We start from the raw sequence: 14724 nt of genomic DNA, 5'->3' as shown, positions 1-14724 counted from the left end.
CTCCTTGCATAGGTGGCATCCTATCAAGGTATCATGCTGGAGTTCACTGACCTCCTGAGAGCGATCCATTCTTTCACAGAAGCAGTCTGCATGTGTAGGTGTTTGATTTTATACACCTGTGGCCACGGAAGTGACTTGGCTAGGGCAGTGAATACTTGTGGCAGTATAGTACATGTCATATGTTACTGTTTCTATGAACTTGTCTGATTATAATATAATGTGGTGGGCAACCGTTCTTTGCACTGAACACAAATTATATTATTTTCATATATGATATGGATTTTAACCATATACCCCAATGCTTTTGCCACATTTCCTCCTTTTCCTCCATCATAATTAACATGCATTTCCATGCAGCCAGTACCATCTAACTGTTTAACGGTGCTGCAGCCTATAGTTTATGGGGCTTCAGCAGCATATTTGGAATGTGTCTGCCACCAATAAAAAGACTTGGCTCAAACTACTCATTGTATAATGTGTCATATTACACTGTCCATAGCTTTATTGTCCCGTACATTTGGCTGAGGACCGGACACAGGGTGAGAGAGCAGATGCAAAGTCAGGACAGTTTTATTCCCCCTAGACTCTGGGAGATGGGGACATGGAGGGTTGCCAGGTTAATGTACTTGACCCAGTGAAAGTCCAGAGCAGAGCCTATGAAAACCTCCTTCAAGGGAGGCCTGAAGCCGGCCTGATTTATGGCCTCTTTGCTGGAAGGAGTTCAGTACCTGGACCGCAGGAGAGGCATCGACAACAGTAGCTTTAATTCTCCCTCCCCTCGCACAGAGCAGTGAAGCCCGGCCCCAGAAACACCTCATGGCTCACTGCTGAGCCACTGCTTCATCTACAGTTGGCTCACGTGCAGCTGGGGCTCTGCTCCTCCATTTTGGGGAGTGGAGATTTCCAGCGCATGGTTATATAATTTCAAATGGTGACAGTGACTGTAAGGTTGAAGAGGTTGGAGCTGATGTAGGAAAGTAATTAAAAGAGTAGATGGTCTAGTAATTCACACAGTCCAACTAATGTGTTGGTAATGTCTGACCTATTCAGCTTATTTTCAGCTGGGTGAAAAGCGATGGTTTGGGTTACCATAACTGTACTGCTGCACAGAGCGTGGCTGCTACCATATTTCACAAACAGATGCAGGGCTTAGATGAAAAATGTAAAAACTTCAATTGGCCAAACCAACTGGAGGCAGTCTCCTTTTATTTCATCATCAAACCAGCTGATTGATTCTCATTTGTGCACATATGCTGCATGTATTGTACGCAAGAAGGTGGTAAAAAAAAGCTGTGTGGGAAGGATGTACATTGAGTTCTTGTAAAAGAATCTGCAAATATCCCTTTGCCTGAGGTCCATCATTCTAAAATAAGCATTATGCATTTTGTAGCAAGGAATTAAATTATTCGTATCTTCTTTTGATGACACAATATTCTGTCTTTCACTTTGTACATGTAGGGATCTTCTTTTTCAAAGGGCCGTTTTTGTTTTTTGTGTTTTTTTAATGCACTTTCCTTTTTTATTGTCACAAGACTTCAAACAGCATTGCTGTAAATAGAATTCTTCTAAAAGTTCAATCAGAATGCACTTAAAAGTAGCTGAGCTGCTTTTTGCTGTGTAGAAAATGCTTGTAAAATGTGATTTTTGCAGTTCTTTCTGCTTTTAGCAAACAGTATTGATATAGTAAATACAAAGAAATGTATGTAGTTTTTTGCACTTCAATACTGAGTCTTCTTATAAAATAATATAATAGGGACATCATTTAATTCTTTTTTTTAATAACACAAATGTCATATATTTACTTTTAGTAACTGACTTTGACCATGATTATCTTTTTCTTTGTGTTATGGTGATCTCTATCAACAGATATCTGCATATGAATATGCAGAGTATGTCGGCAAGCGGCAAGATTTCTGGAATTTGAAGCTTTCCGGTTTCCATTTGTACTCAGCTTGTAGTCCATGTTCAGTTTCAAGACGCTTTGGCTACATGTGTCTACATAAACAGTCTGAATGTCTTACAAGTATAAGCTTTTTATTAGCCTTAAAAGACTGATGGAGTACTGTTGTCACCCTGGCAGGCGGGTAGGCGATGTGGAAATCTAAGTTTGTAAATGTGGTAACTCGAGAACGAAGCGACGTAGGAGTTTCATTTTGGATACCATTGGTGTATCTACTTGGAGGCTGACAGGTGCCGCCGGCCACCGCCAGTATTTTTAAAGATATATTTGCATTAGTAAACAGCGACTTTCTGGATAAACCAAGGCCCCAAAATATTGACTGTTGCAAGCTAAGTCAGCACAGTAGTTAATGGGTTTCCAGATTAATATTACCTGGAAGCAACTATTGTTGTGATTTGGTGCTATATGAATAAATAGCATTTAGCCAAGTTGCATTTTTTTCTAGTGTGATGTTCTGCAGTCTTTCATCGCAATACCCTTACTCATTGAGAATGAATGGTGCTGTGGTGCCACAATTGATCTTATGTGCATGGTTGATGATGATTGGCTGGGATGGTGCTTCCCAAGTTCTTCAAGAGAAATCTGGGAAAATTCCATGCTCCTCCATCTAAATGTGGAACTGCCTTCAGACACAAATACAAATAGCTCACAATGTTTCTGCTAATAGTTTTATTTTTGTCATAAAAATGTAAATATCTGTTACTCAGCAGGTGTATTGGTAGTGAAGTATATCAAACTTTGTTTATACTACTCGGTGTAAAGAAAGCTGATGCAGACCTTTGTAAATAATACTGAAAGTAACACAATTTCAACTAAATTAACAAGAGGTAATCCACAAAACTCTTCACAGTATGGTATTTATCAGTATTTATCAACTCTTTTTTTTTTCTCTTGAATCTTTTTTTTGGCAGTGCAATCCGCATCAGTCGGAAGGGATGGCATATGCTGCTCAACTTCTGTTTCCACACAGCGCTGACCTTCGCTGTGTTTGCTGGCGGCATCAATCGAATCAAATACCCCATCATCTGTCAAGCAGTAAGTGCATTCCCTTTTCATTCGTCCCACTCTCAAAGCTTTTCAAAAAATTGATTGTGAATGTCTATTCAGGTGTCAGCAACCAGGCCACTGGGTGCAGTATGTGGATGTACAATAACCCCGCTTTGTGTGTCTTTCATGCTTCAGCTGCATGTATGGTCTGGTCACTCTTTTAGTAAAGTGGTGGCCCAGTGAGTGCGGATGATTCAGGCCTTCCCATCATAACTGCACTCAGTAGCAGGCTCTCTATTGTCTATCTTTGTCTCTTTCTTTTTGCCCAGGGGTTAGTGGTGGGCATTGTGGCACAAACATTGTGGATGTTTTAGAAAGTGTTAGCATATAAAAGATTTTCTGGTCAATAGAATTTTGTACAACCATGCTTTTCTATGGAAATTTCAATGTTGCATTTACCACATCGCTTTTCATTAAAGGCGCCCTGTCTGTGCACTTGAGATGCAACATGATTGTTGTTGATTGCATGTCTGTCTTCATAAATAACCGCAAAAGCAGTTTCAAAGGATTTTTAAATTACTTTAGATGCATCCGAGCACAAATGAAATAAGCTCCAGGATTTTTACATGTTTTAATAGTATTTGTATTTGCTTGATGAAACACTTGTTTGCTATGCTGTGCTCCTATCTGTGACAAGGCAGTAATGTGTTAAGTTTGTGTATGATGGTTTATGGTTCATCATTTGTGTTTTTCTCACTCTAACATCTGCGCAAATTTTGTTTTTTTGCCAAGCTTGTGGGTTACTGTAAAAAATATTGAATGCATTATGGTCCCTGGATAAATTGAGGGTCCCTGCATGCTTAAAGTGTTCTCACTCCTCCGAGGCATTGGGAATCTTATAGTATAGGCATTCTTTAATTTGGTATATGGCGTGCTTTTTAGATGAGTCCTGAAGCTCACATCATTGAAAGTGTTTTAGATTCAGAGTTCAGTCACTGCTCATGAGCTCAGCTCTTGCATGTCCCTGCCTGCAGGTACTGTAGCCCTTTTTATCCTCTACAGCCTTGATGAGGGTTGCATAGATTTAGGTAAATCATATATGGTTAGCTGGACCAAAGACTTAGCGGTGAGGCAGTTGAATGACAATGGAGACCATCACAGCAATCACCGAGCCTAGCTATAGATAGAGAAACAGGCTCTGGATAGCAGACTGCATTTTCATATTGAAATACTTGCATACAAATCTAAATAGCACTCTTTCTAGACTCTGGTACTCCACTTGAACTTAGAGTGTAGCTGTTTTTGACAGAGTTTCTAACTTGAAAACAGAAAAAATACCAGAATAAAATCACATCAAAACTGAAATGCCTCAGTATCTACACAACAGATGTTCATGGTTCCAAGAGGATGTCACCTAAAGAATATACTGATTCGCTGAATTGAAATAATTAGGCACCATAACTTCCCTATCTGTGAATAATAAACACATACATACTTATTATATGCTGTAACTATAAAGCTAATACAATACTGTGCAAAACTCTTGAGCCACGCCTCATTTCTTTATATTTTGCTATGAAAAAAAGGGAAATAGGGGTAAAGAAACATGCAATTTATGAAAGAGTTTGTGAAATTCTAATGTGCTTTAAAGTCAATATTTAGTATGACCACCTTTGTTCTTCACACAGCTTGATCTCACTTAGGCAAGTTTTCTTGTAATTTCTTTGGATAGATTGCAGGAATAGTTCTGCAGGCTTCTCGAAGGAAAGTCGAAACCATCTGCCGTGACCGGTTGGGGGTGAGCGTAAGGAGACATGACAAAAGACACACTGTGGAAGAAAGCCAGAGCTTAATACTAACTAATGATTAAATGCAAAGTGGTGTGTAAACACATAAAGAATGAAGAAGAGTGAGGGAAAAAGAAACCCTCAGTGCACCATGGGAAGCCCCCAGTAGCCAAGCCTTAATTCAGATAAATTAAGGGAGGATTCAGGGTCACCTAACTAAACAGTTTATCAAAAAGGAAAGTTTTGAACCTCATCTTAAAAGTAGAGAGGGTGTCTGTCCCCTGAATCCAAACTGGGAGCTGGTTTCGCAGACAGCTGAAGGCTCTGCCTGCCATTCTACTCTTATCATTTGGTTCAGTGTCATGCTGAAAAATAAAGCCATTACTGATTAGATGTTTTCCAGATGGCTTTGCGTGGTGGATCCACATATCGCCACTTTCCTGTGTTCATAATTTCATTAGTTTTGATGAGATCCCAAACAGCACTGGCTAAAATGCAGCCAAAACAATGATAAAGCCTCCACCATGTTTTAGAGATGGCTGTAGACACTCACTGTTGTTCACTGACCTCCTCCATACATAATTTTGGGGTTTTTTCGGCTGGTCTCTTTAGGGATCGCCAGAGTGGATCATCTGCCTCCATCTCACCCTGTTCTAACATCCTTCTGTTATACCAATCCCCTGCATTTCCTCCTTCTCTATATTGGCAAATCTTCTTTTTTCTTCATGCCTGGCAGCTCCATATTAAACACTCTTTGTCCAATATATCAAACATCCCCCTCTCTAACTTTTACAGAAACCCATGAAAAATATTAAATTAAAATGTCAACATATGTGACTTTGTAAAGAAGCTGGAAAAATCAAAGAGGCTCCTGACATAATTGCTGTGTTATTGAACTGTGTCTCTGATGTTTGCGATGGTTGACAGCGTCAGAAAGAATGAAAGTGAGAATAAAAAACAATATGTCTCTCCTTTAACTTTTTTACATGGTTAGAATACCATATGGTCCCTGTGGATTTCCTATCCATTTGATTGATAGCTTGACCGACCTCAGTAGTGAGCATGAAACATCAGCTGGAGCAGAGCATCTTCCACTGTCAGTTCACCTCAGCAGGGGGGCATTTACTGTATGTAGCCACAAAGAGATTGATGTACACCTCTTTTCTACTTCTCACTCACAGTTTAGACTGTCTTCAGTCACTACTTGTTTGGATCAGCTGGCCTCCGATGCTCCATTTTTTGTGTGCGCTATCACACATTTGGGACTCAACTCCTTCTTCTGCTGTCACAAGCACTTTAGGTGGCCTCCTATTCCATAGTGTAACAACTCTACCTCTGCTGAAATATAGCCAGCTTTTCTTGAGTTGTCTAGCACGAGGCTCGCTGACAGGCATGTCTTAAAAAAGTCACCACTTGTGTCACAGCCGTCAAGTCTTCCCGTACGATGGTAACTGACACAAAATGGCTGGTATTTGTCCCTTTACTCTTAGAGGAATGGTGAAAGGGACACAAGAGTAACTTAACTAGTTTTTGTCTAGTGAAGCACATCAAATCATTTTTGATTACTTGACATAAGAAAACACCCACAGGGATAAGAAATTCAAATCTTCTATCATTTATTTTACGAATAAGGTGCAATTTAGATCAAGTTCAGAACTATTTGCACAGCTCAGATGCACAGTGGTTTTAAATTTGAGAAGAGAAGTGATGTAATGATGTACCTTTTGCAGATCTTAATGAACAGAGAATGTGGTTATCTTCTTCTAATGAATATGAAGGCAAAGTTATATTTTCAAATAATACACAATTAGATTTTTAGCATGTAGCATAGCCTAATGTTGAAGGTTATCCGTGCAGCAATGTAAGAATAAAGACATCTCTTAACAGAAGAACATGGTGGTCCTCACAGAAACATGAGCAATTTCACTATAAGAATTCAACTGTTATCTTTTGTTTCTGTGCCATTTAGTCCTCATTTTCTTAAAAGCTGGATGAAGTTTAGTTTCTGTACCACTGAGTCTATAGGTGGCTGGGAGACATTGACTTTTCAGCATTCAGTACAAGCTTCAGAGGAGAGAAGAATGAATGACATTCAATCATATTGAGGAATGTGTCATCTGCATAAAAAATCAGCTAAACTTAGTATGAGCTATATGTTGTTCTATATGCTTTTGAGTTGTGGCATTGTAAACAAGCACTTTGGCTGGTGTGTCCATGTTTTGAGTTTTTCACTCGATTAGATACCTAAGCATTTTTAAATTTACTACATTAAGCTTTTGTTGCAATAATCTGTTGCCTCTAAATGTTTTTTTCTCTTCTTTTAGAAGGTTTGTCCTTGAATTGTACATCAGTGTTTAATGTTTTGAAAGAACAATAAATAATGTTATTATTTTCTAAAACCTATTTCTTATTAGAAAAAGGTTGTTATTCGAATTCTACTTATGTAGCCACCCACAATCTCCTGCTTTCCCGCAATATCAGTGCAGAGTTTTCTGATGGAGCTGTGTAATTTAGCTGACCTTGCCGCTGGTTTTTAACGTACCTACCTTTCATTCATTTATTCAACTTTGTCCTGGGGCCTTTGAATACTTTTTGATGCTCCTCCTTTACCTAATCACTGCTAGCAAAATCACTCTTGGCAGATTTGGGAAGGAGCCCAGATTGTCTTCAATCCCACTGGGATCGAGGCAGGCCCCACCAGACACAATTTGGGATAATTACAGGAATGCTTGAGGAGATGTGTGATCTCACGAAGCATATACACAGTCAGATTCCCACACGGATACACGCATTGCCTGCTAAATTCACTGTACCCCCCGATCACCCCGCCAACCTCCTTACGCACACACTTACCCCCCTTTCCCTTCCCAGGGGGACAAATAAGTACATGCTCTCGCTCCAAACGAAGCAACTTCAAGGAGCTCTGAATCTAGAGTTGGCAGTTCTCGCAAGACTTCAAGCACGCACTCCCCACCCAGTCTTCACCCATCCCCCCTCCAACGCCCCCCCCACCCCCTCCTTTTCCTTCCACACCTGCATCCCATACTCGTCTGCCTGTTCTTCTATCTGTATGCCAGTCTTCAGTCGTGCACCGCTACTCCACCCACTGTGGCACTGTCGCTATGCAGCATCCAGTGTCTTTACAGCCTCAAAGTCAAAGTCATCTCTAATCTCAATTTCTATCTTTTCTTCAAACAAGGCTTGCTTTATCATTGATTTGAGCAACACCCTAGCTGTCACACTACATTTTCTGCTTGCCCGGGCTAAGCAGAAGAACAACATACAGTATACCACTGTTTCCACTTGACTTACCTCATGTTACCTCAGACCATCAAAATTTGGATTACACATCGCAGATGATTGTTCACTGAGTGTGACCGGTGTTAAATAACCTATTAATTTAGAAAAGAACTTGGCTAAGGATGACCTAGATCTGAGGTTACATCCAAGTGTCAGCTTAAAGATGCTATACAGAGGATTTCCCTAATTAGCACCGCACTGTGAAATTAGTTGTGATGGCAAAAGCTGTGAAAGCAAGAGAGAGAGAGAGGGAGAGAAGGTATTACAGTATAGCAGTGATTTCCATTGGGTCTACATTGACTGTTCCCAAGTTTCCCTATACATAAATAGCTCAGAGTAGACTGGTTACCCATGTACCAAAAATAATTTGGAAACAATATAACAAAGATGAGATAAAAGATAAAACACTTTAAAGGTAGTGCACTGTTAGTCTGTGCCAAATGTTTTAAAACAGATCATCTGACAATATCAACTGAAATAAAAATGTAGTGTAGAGTTCATTGAAAATTCTTAATCGCTTGTTATTTTCCACATTTCTTTTCCCTCCAGAACTATGATAATGTTTATTCAAATTTCAAATCATTTTTCAGGGACTAGGACACTGAAAAAAAATACTATGAAACTGATTATTGTGATTTCCAGTCAGACGGTATAAAGAGCACACATGCTTTTCTAGACTTACAATATTATTGTTGTGCCTTATTATTCTGCTTTTCCTCATTTTCTGTCATATATTTCACAACAGTCACCTTGAAGGGAAGGAAAAAAACAGATTTCTTGCCTTCACCATCATCTAATACAAAGAGTGTCTAATAAATTATTATAATTCTAAAAAACTAAATACACTGTAGTTTACATACAGTTCTGGTCAAAAGGTTCGCGGTCAGGAAATACAATGTGTGTGAAAATAAGTCGAAATCAGAAATGATTTATGATCATTTGTGATAAATGTTTCTATTAACCATTAATGGTGGTTTATGAGATGAAAAAACATGTTTATTTTTTATTTTAGTTTGTCAACAAGACACTTATAGGATTGGTGAGAATACAAAAACGATGCTGATTCCTTATTAATTTAAAATGAATTTCACATGATACTTTTGTTCCTACTCTCCAAAAGTTGAATCTGTTCATCTGGACGTAGCGTTTTGTGGGAGAAACGTTTCGTCACTCATCCAAGTGACTTCTTCAGTCTCAGCTGACTGCAGGTTTCCCCAAACCTTATAAACAGTACATTTGCATAATGACTGAAACCAGCCCACTGAAGGAACAATGGGCTGTGAGGTCAGTTCCTTAATCATAATTATGCAAATTCCCATGACCATTGATCAACAATCACTGACCAAAACCCATTGATCAAAGAACACTGATCAATGGCCATGAGTACCATTCACAGAGGGTTGGGGAATGGCTGCAATCACAGCATTGTAAGATGGCGAAAGATGTACCCTTGTGCCCCCTCCTCGATTCAGAGATGGTCTTTCCCTTTTCACGTAAATGGCCTCCTTGACTCTGCGCTCAAACCAGCGTTCTTCCCTGTCCAGGATGTGTACATCCTCATCGTTGAAAGAGTGTCCTCTGGCCTGTAGGTGTAAATAAACTGCAGAGTCCTGGCCTGATGAGGTTGCTCTTCTGTGTTGTGCCTGACCTCACAGCCCATTGTTCCTTCAGTGGGCTGGTTTCAGTCATTATGCAAATGTACTGTTTATAAGGTTTGGGGAAACCTGCAGTCAGCTGAGACTGAAGAAGTCACTTGGATGAGTGACGAAACGTTTCTCCCACAAAACGCTACGTCCAGATGAACAGATTCAACTTTTGGAGATTTACTTTCCTGGATGATTGAGAATGCGTCAAGACGTTTTGTTCCTACTGAATCTGACTTGGGTAAAAACTGACTTCTCATCTGTTTCTTGTCCCATCTGTTGCTAATTTAGTCGGTCATGAAACGCCATTTATCTGAAAGCCCAGCAAACCTAGCCAGCTACCCATCCTACATGATGTAGTGCGTGTTTAGGATTTTGAAGAATCCTGGGATTCACTCTTGCACTGTGTATTGATACTGCAGAAGGACACGCTAGTGCTTTGACAAGTTGCTACTCTTCTTCCACTGACCACACATGTATGGAGGAAAGTGGCCGACAAATCAAAATCAAAATCAAGCCACTCTTTTTTTTTGTGATGTGTTCATTTTTTTATGTCTCACCAACATCTCCATACGAGATAAAAGAGGGACTTTGAGGAGACGGAAGCGGTGACTGTTTTAATGGGGACACATTGATCAGGCTTCCTGGGCTGCTTCCAGCTTCTGTTTTGTTAACTGTGTGATCATTGTGCTGCTGCTCACTGATCCGATTATTGACTGAAATTTTGTATTTACCCAAATTCTGTGCTAACAATGGCACATCAGGTGAAAGCACACACCAGCTCTGAACAGTAAAACATCAAATATCAAAATATTGCTGTGTTTTTAGGAGTCGGGTCCCTCAAGTATATACCAGTCTAAATTATGCACCTTTCACAGACTCAATAACGAATACAGAGGGTCACAAATAGCTCCAGCCACCAATGGTTACAGCTATAATTGTGACCACCTTCGGTTCTGAAAGACACCAGAAATTCTGCTTTATTATAAAAAAAAAATGTTAGCATAGGGTTTTTTTAAGCACACACTCACACACACACACACACACACTGCAGCTTGTGTGTGATTTTTTTGAAAAACTGCCAGATGGGCAACTATAGCTGTGTCGCTTTATTATTGCTGACTTGTCTCAGCTGATGTGGACATTAAAGTTTTGTTGCCATTTGATTGATCAGGCAGTTGCAACAGCAAAACAATATTCAGGACATTAATCAGCCAGTAACAATCACAGGTCACGCTCCGTACGTTAATATGAGAACCCCCTCCTCCCCCATTAAACCCATATTTAAAAACACACTTCCCTTCTGGCTGTTCTTGGCACTAATGAAGCTCTGAAGAGTGCGGACTCTGAAGCTGTGATTGACTTACCACCCACTCTCTGCTCTCTATAACCAGCTCAAGGACACTTCCAATTAGCATCTGGACTGTGGTAGCTCGAGTCCCTAGGCCTTTCGTGCTGGAGAGAAGCCATTTGATTGGGTACCTCGGGTTGCCAGTACATCATGAACACACTGACTGGTTGGAGAAAAGGCTCAGTGCATTTTAATCTTCTCTATCCATTCTCCTTTCTGTCTTTTTTTTGCAACTGTCATGTCTGTGCTCTCTGTCTGTGAGCTAGCAAAGCCTTTAAACAAAGTTAGATTAGTTTCCCCATTCAAATATAATTCATGAATATTAAAACATGAGGAACGGAGATATGTGTACAGTGCGTTTTTGGAAAAACAATCACACGCTGATAGTTGTCAACGTGACTATCATTTATATTCAGGTTTGTTATTCACGATGCACACCTCGTGTCCTCTAACTCAACTGATAAGGAGCTGCTCAGTATCCACCAGTATAACCTCACTATGCTGCTCTTATCCTAGACAACCTTGATGATTCAATAGCACTTTTTGAACCTGTCTTTCCATCATTCTACTATTGTCTTTTAGTGGAGGATAACACAAAGCAGCCAGGTCTTTAAGGAAAACGTCTGTGGAGACACCCTTGGAGTGACATTGATGGTTATTTTTTCAAGAGGAGTGGCAGCTCATCCTGAACACTTTTCTTCTTTGAGTTACAGGGATATAATGAAGTCTGACATTTTTCACAGAGACACACTTTACAGTATTATGTATAAGCAAAAGTTCAGCAAAGTCAAAGAAGTAACTTGATGCACCCTCCGTCACCCAATCTCAGGTCGGGGTCGTGCTGCACTACTCGTCTTTGTCAACCATGCTGTGGCTCGGGGTGACGGCGAGGAACATTTATAAACAGGTGACCAAGAAGCCTCCACAGAGTCAAGACAGTGACCCGCCTCCGCGCCCTAAACAGCCCCTATTGAGGTAAGCACAGATGTCCTCGCAACCCTTCCCAACCCTGAATGCCGCTCAACAGAAAGTTCATAAACATTTGTGCGCACTTATGTGTTTGTGTGGGTGTGTGGTACTTTTCTGTGGTCTTCTTTGATTGCTTCGTGTGTGCCTTTAGAGGCCAAGGACGGTTCACTGCGCAGTTATTTGCTTTTTTATTTCATTTTTTTGTATATACACAACTTGACTGAGGTTGAGATATACTGTCATAGTGGGTTTATACATTCACATTTTGACGAAAGAAGTCTTCAGATGAGTAAAAATACAAATACAGCGATGATTGATATACTCAGTTATAAGTAAGGGTCCCGCCCCAGACCCCTGGGTCTTATATTGTGTTGTCTATTTTATGTGTCGTGCACTATACATTGATTAGCACTGTTGATTTGGTTTGAATCTACTGGACTTTTTGTCTGGAGTTTGAATGTTTTTCACTGTGCCCTTATAGGTTTCCTCCAGGTAGTCCAGTTTCCTCCCACTGGTTAAACACACAACTATTAGGCTGACTGATGATTCTAAAGGGCCATGGATGTAAGGCCGATAAAGGGCTTAAACTATATAGAGTAAAACGCTGTATGAATGTGTGGTTAAATGTGGCTTGTAATCTAAACCTCTTTGACTGATCAGCAAGGCTGGAAAAGCACTGTATAAATAGCTTCATATTCACTCCCAATATTGTGTGACTTTGAGGATTTAGCACATTAGCTTTCACAGTTGTTAGAACAACAAAGTCACACCATAACATAAACTAGCTAACAGATGGAGGCAGTGGTAGACCAGCACTTTCACTTTGGAGTGAGAAGTAGTTTTTCACAAACAGGTTTTTTTTTTTCACTGGCTTTATAGGTGGAAGAAAAACCTTTTGCCAGTTTGTCATTGTCAGCAGTACAGTGATTAGTAATAAACTATGGATAAGTACCTTCATGCACGTACTAAAGCTAACAGCTAACAATATGTGGCATATTTGCGATAGGCTAACTTTGCAGAGCTAGCAACATAGCATCCTCTATACCAGCGGTCCCCAACCCCCGGGCCAGTCTGTGAGTCGTTTGTTACTGGGCCGCGAGAGTTGAGGCTTGGGTGTGAAATTTATGGTTTTCAGGGTTTTTATCGGTTTTTATCGGGGGTTTTTTAATCGGTTTTATCATTCACTCAGTTTCTCTGGGTCTTTCCCCGTGTCTTATGAATAAATCTTCCCTTTTTTGGTACCAGTACTGGTTTTATTTTGTTGTATTTATCCACGACACCTTAAAGGTCAGTCCGTGAAAATATTTCGGACATAAACCGGTCCGTGGCGCAAAAAAGGTTTGAGACCGCTCCTCCATACCCTTTGACTTTGTGGGATAACGAGTATTGTTAGCTTGACATGGAAACAAAATAAAATTCTTAGTGGCTTTTAAATAGCCAAATATGTGTTTGTCAGATTACCCAGCCATTCTCTTGGGCACGTGTGAGCTACGTGGAGTTTACTGTGGAGTAAACTTTTGCATCTTTGTGTCTCACACTAGTTTAGGCTCAGGTGTTTCAGAGGGGAGCAACTATCATGCAAGTGTTGCATAATTTATATGAAAATAAAAACACAGTTGGTTTGCATTATTCAACGTCAACAGCGAGATGGCTATCAAGACTTTCTGTTTATACACTTTGCATCACCTTATTGATTTCTCCCACATGCCCATGTTAATGTCTTGGGTGTTGAATAGTAAGGAGTGACTTCATGTGAAAAACTGATAAACCACTGATTAGAGAACTTTAAATTCCTTGTAATCAGCCAATTTCCTGAAGAGAGACCACTTAAGATGGATAGAGGTTGTTGTTAGGGGTGACATTCAAGGTTAATGTGAATATGTAGTATACAGTCAGTCATCAGCAGCTCTCAGTAGGGCATTTCCTGAATTTCCCCACTGAGCTTGTCTGGCTAATCAACTTGTCTGATATTTTCAGGACATTAAGAAACAGCCTCACTGAACTATAGCAGACTGACCAGAAAGTGTTTTGATCTGTTTGCTAGAATCATTGCAGTCACCGCTGCAGTCTTGTAATCTGTAGCCCAGAAACACTCTCCTGAATATCTAAGTGTATTTGTGATGTATTGTATTAATTGTAAAAACACAAAAATAAGGATCATGACATAAATCAAATAAACATTTAAAAAAGAAATTGACCTGTAACACTGCCTGTTATACATCTCCATAATATTTGTGTATATCATGAATCACGGACAGTATGAACAACTATGACAAACAAAAAGCAGGCAGTGTTACAGGTTAATCAATGGAGTTTCACCTGAGAGGCAAGGGTTTGATTCCTATGTCGAGACAAGAGTCAGCATTGACTCAATTTGTTTAAAGCACCTGCAGTTTTAAGGTAATAGAGAAACAGCTGCTTTCTGTTATAACATTATTGCCAAGTTGTTTAAATACTTAATTTTGAAATAACCATTCTTACTTAAAATGCTTTGTTAAAGTAGTTTTATTGGATTAATTATCCAAAAATACTATGTCTGCCACTCACACAAGAATGCAACATTGACTAGACTGAGGTCTGACAACATCGACTATTTGATAGTTGCAGTTCAGAATCTATGTAAATCAACACATTTGCAAACCTTCATTAGCTGTTCATCAATAGGCATTTCAAAATAACCTGAAACATCATGTTTTGCCTTTTTATAGATTTTTTTTATAGATGTGA

The 14724-nt window shown here is 39.8% G+C and overlaps 1 protein-coding gene across 1 annotated transcript in view; it reads left to right on the top strand.

Moving 5' to 3' along the window:
• Positions 1-14724, top strand: part of adgra1b (adhesion G protein-coupled receptor A1b) — a 175378-nt gene that overhangs the window by 145391 nt on the left and 15263 nt on the right. Inside the window, exons 16-17 of the mRNA XM_005462956.4 lie at positions 2872-2995; positions 11858-12003. Coding sequence (XP_005463013.1) covers positions 2872-2995; positions 11858-12003 — 270 coding nt within the window. The remainder of the gene's footprint in view (positions 1-2871; positions 2996-11857; positions 12004-14724) is intronic.

Source organism: Oreochromis niloticus, linkage group LG13 (genome assembly GCF_001858045.2).
Source record: "Oreochromis niloticus isolate F11D_XX linkage group LG13, O_niloticus_UMD_NMBU, whole genome shotgun sequence".
In the NCBI taxonomy this organism is placed as follows: Eukaryota; Metazoa; Chordata; class Actinopteri; order Cichliformes; family Cichlidae; genus Oreochromis; species Oreochromis niloticus.
This window is presented reverse-complemented; position numbering and strand designations above follow the sequence as displayed.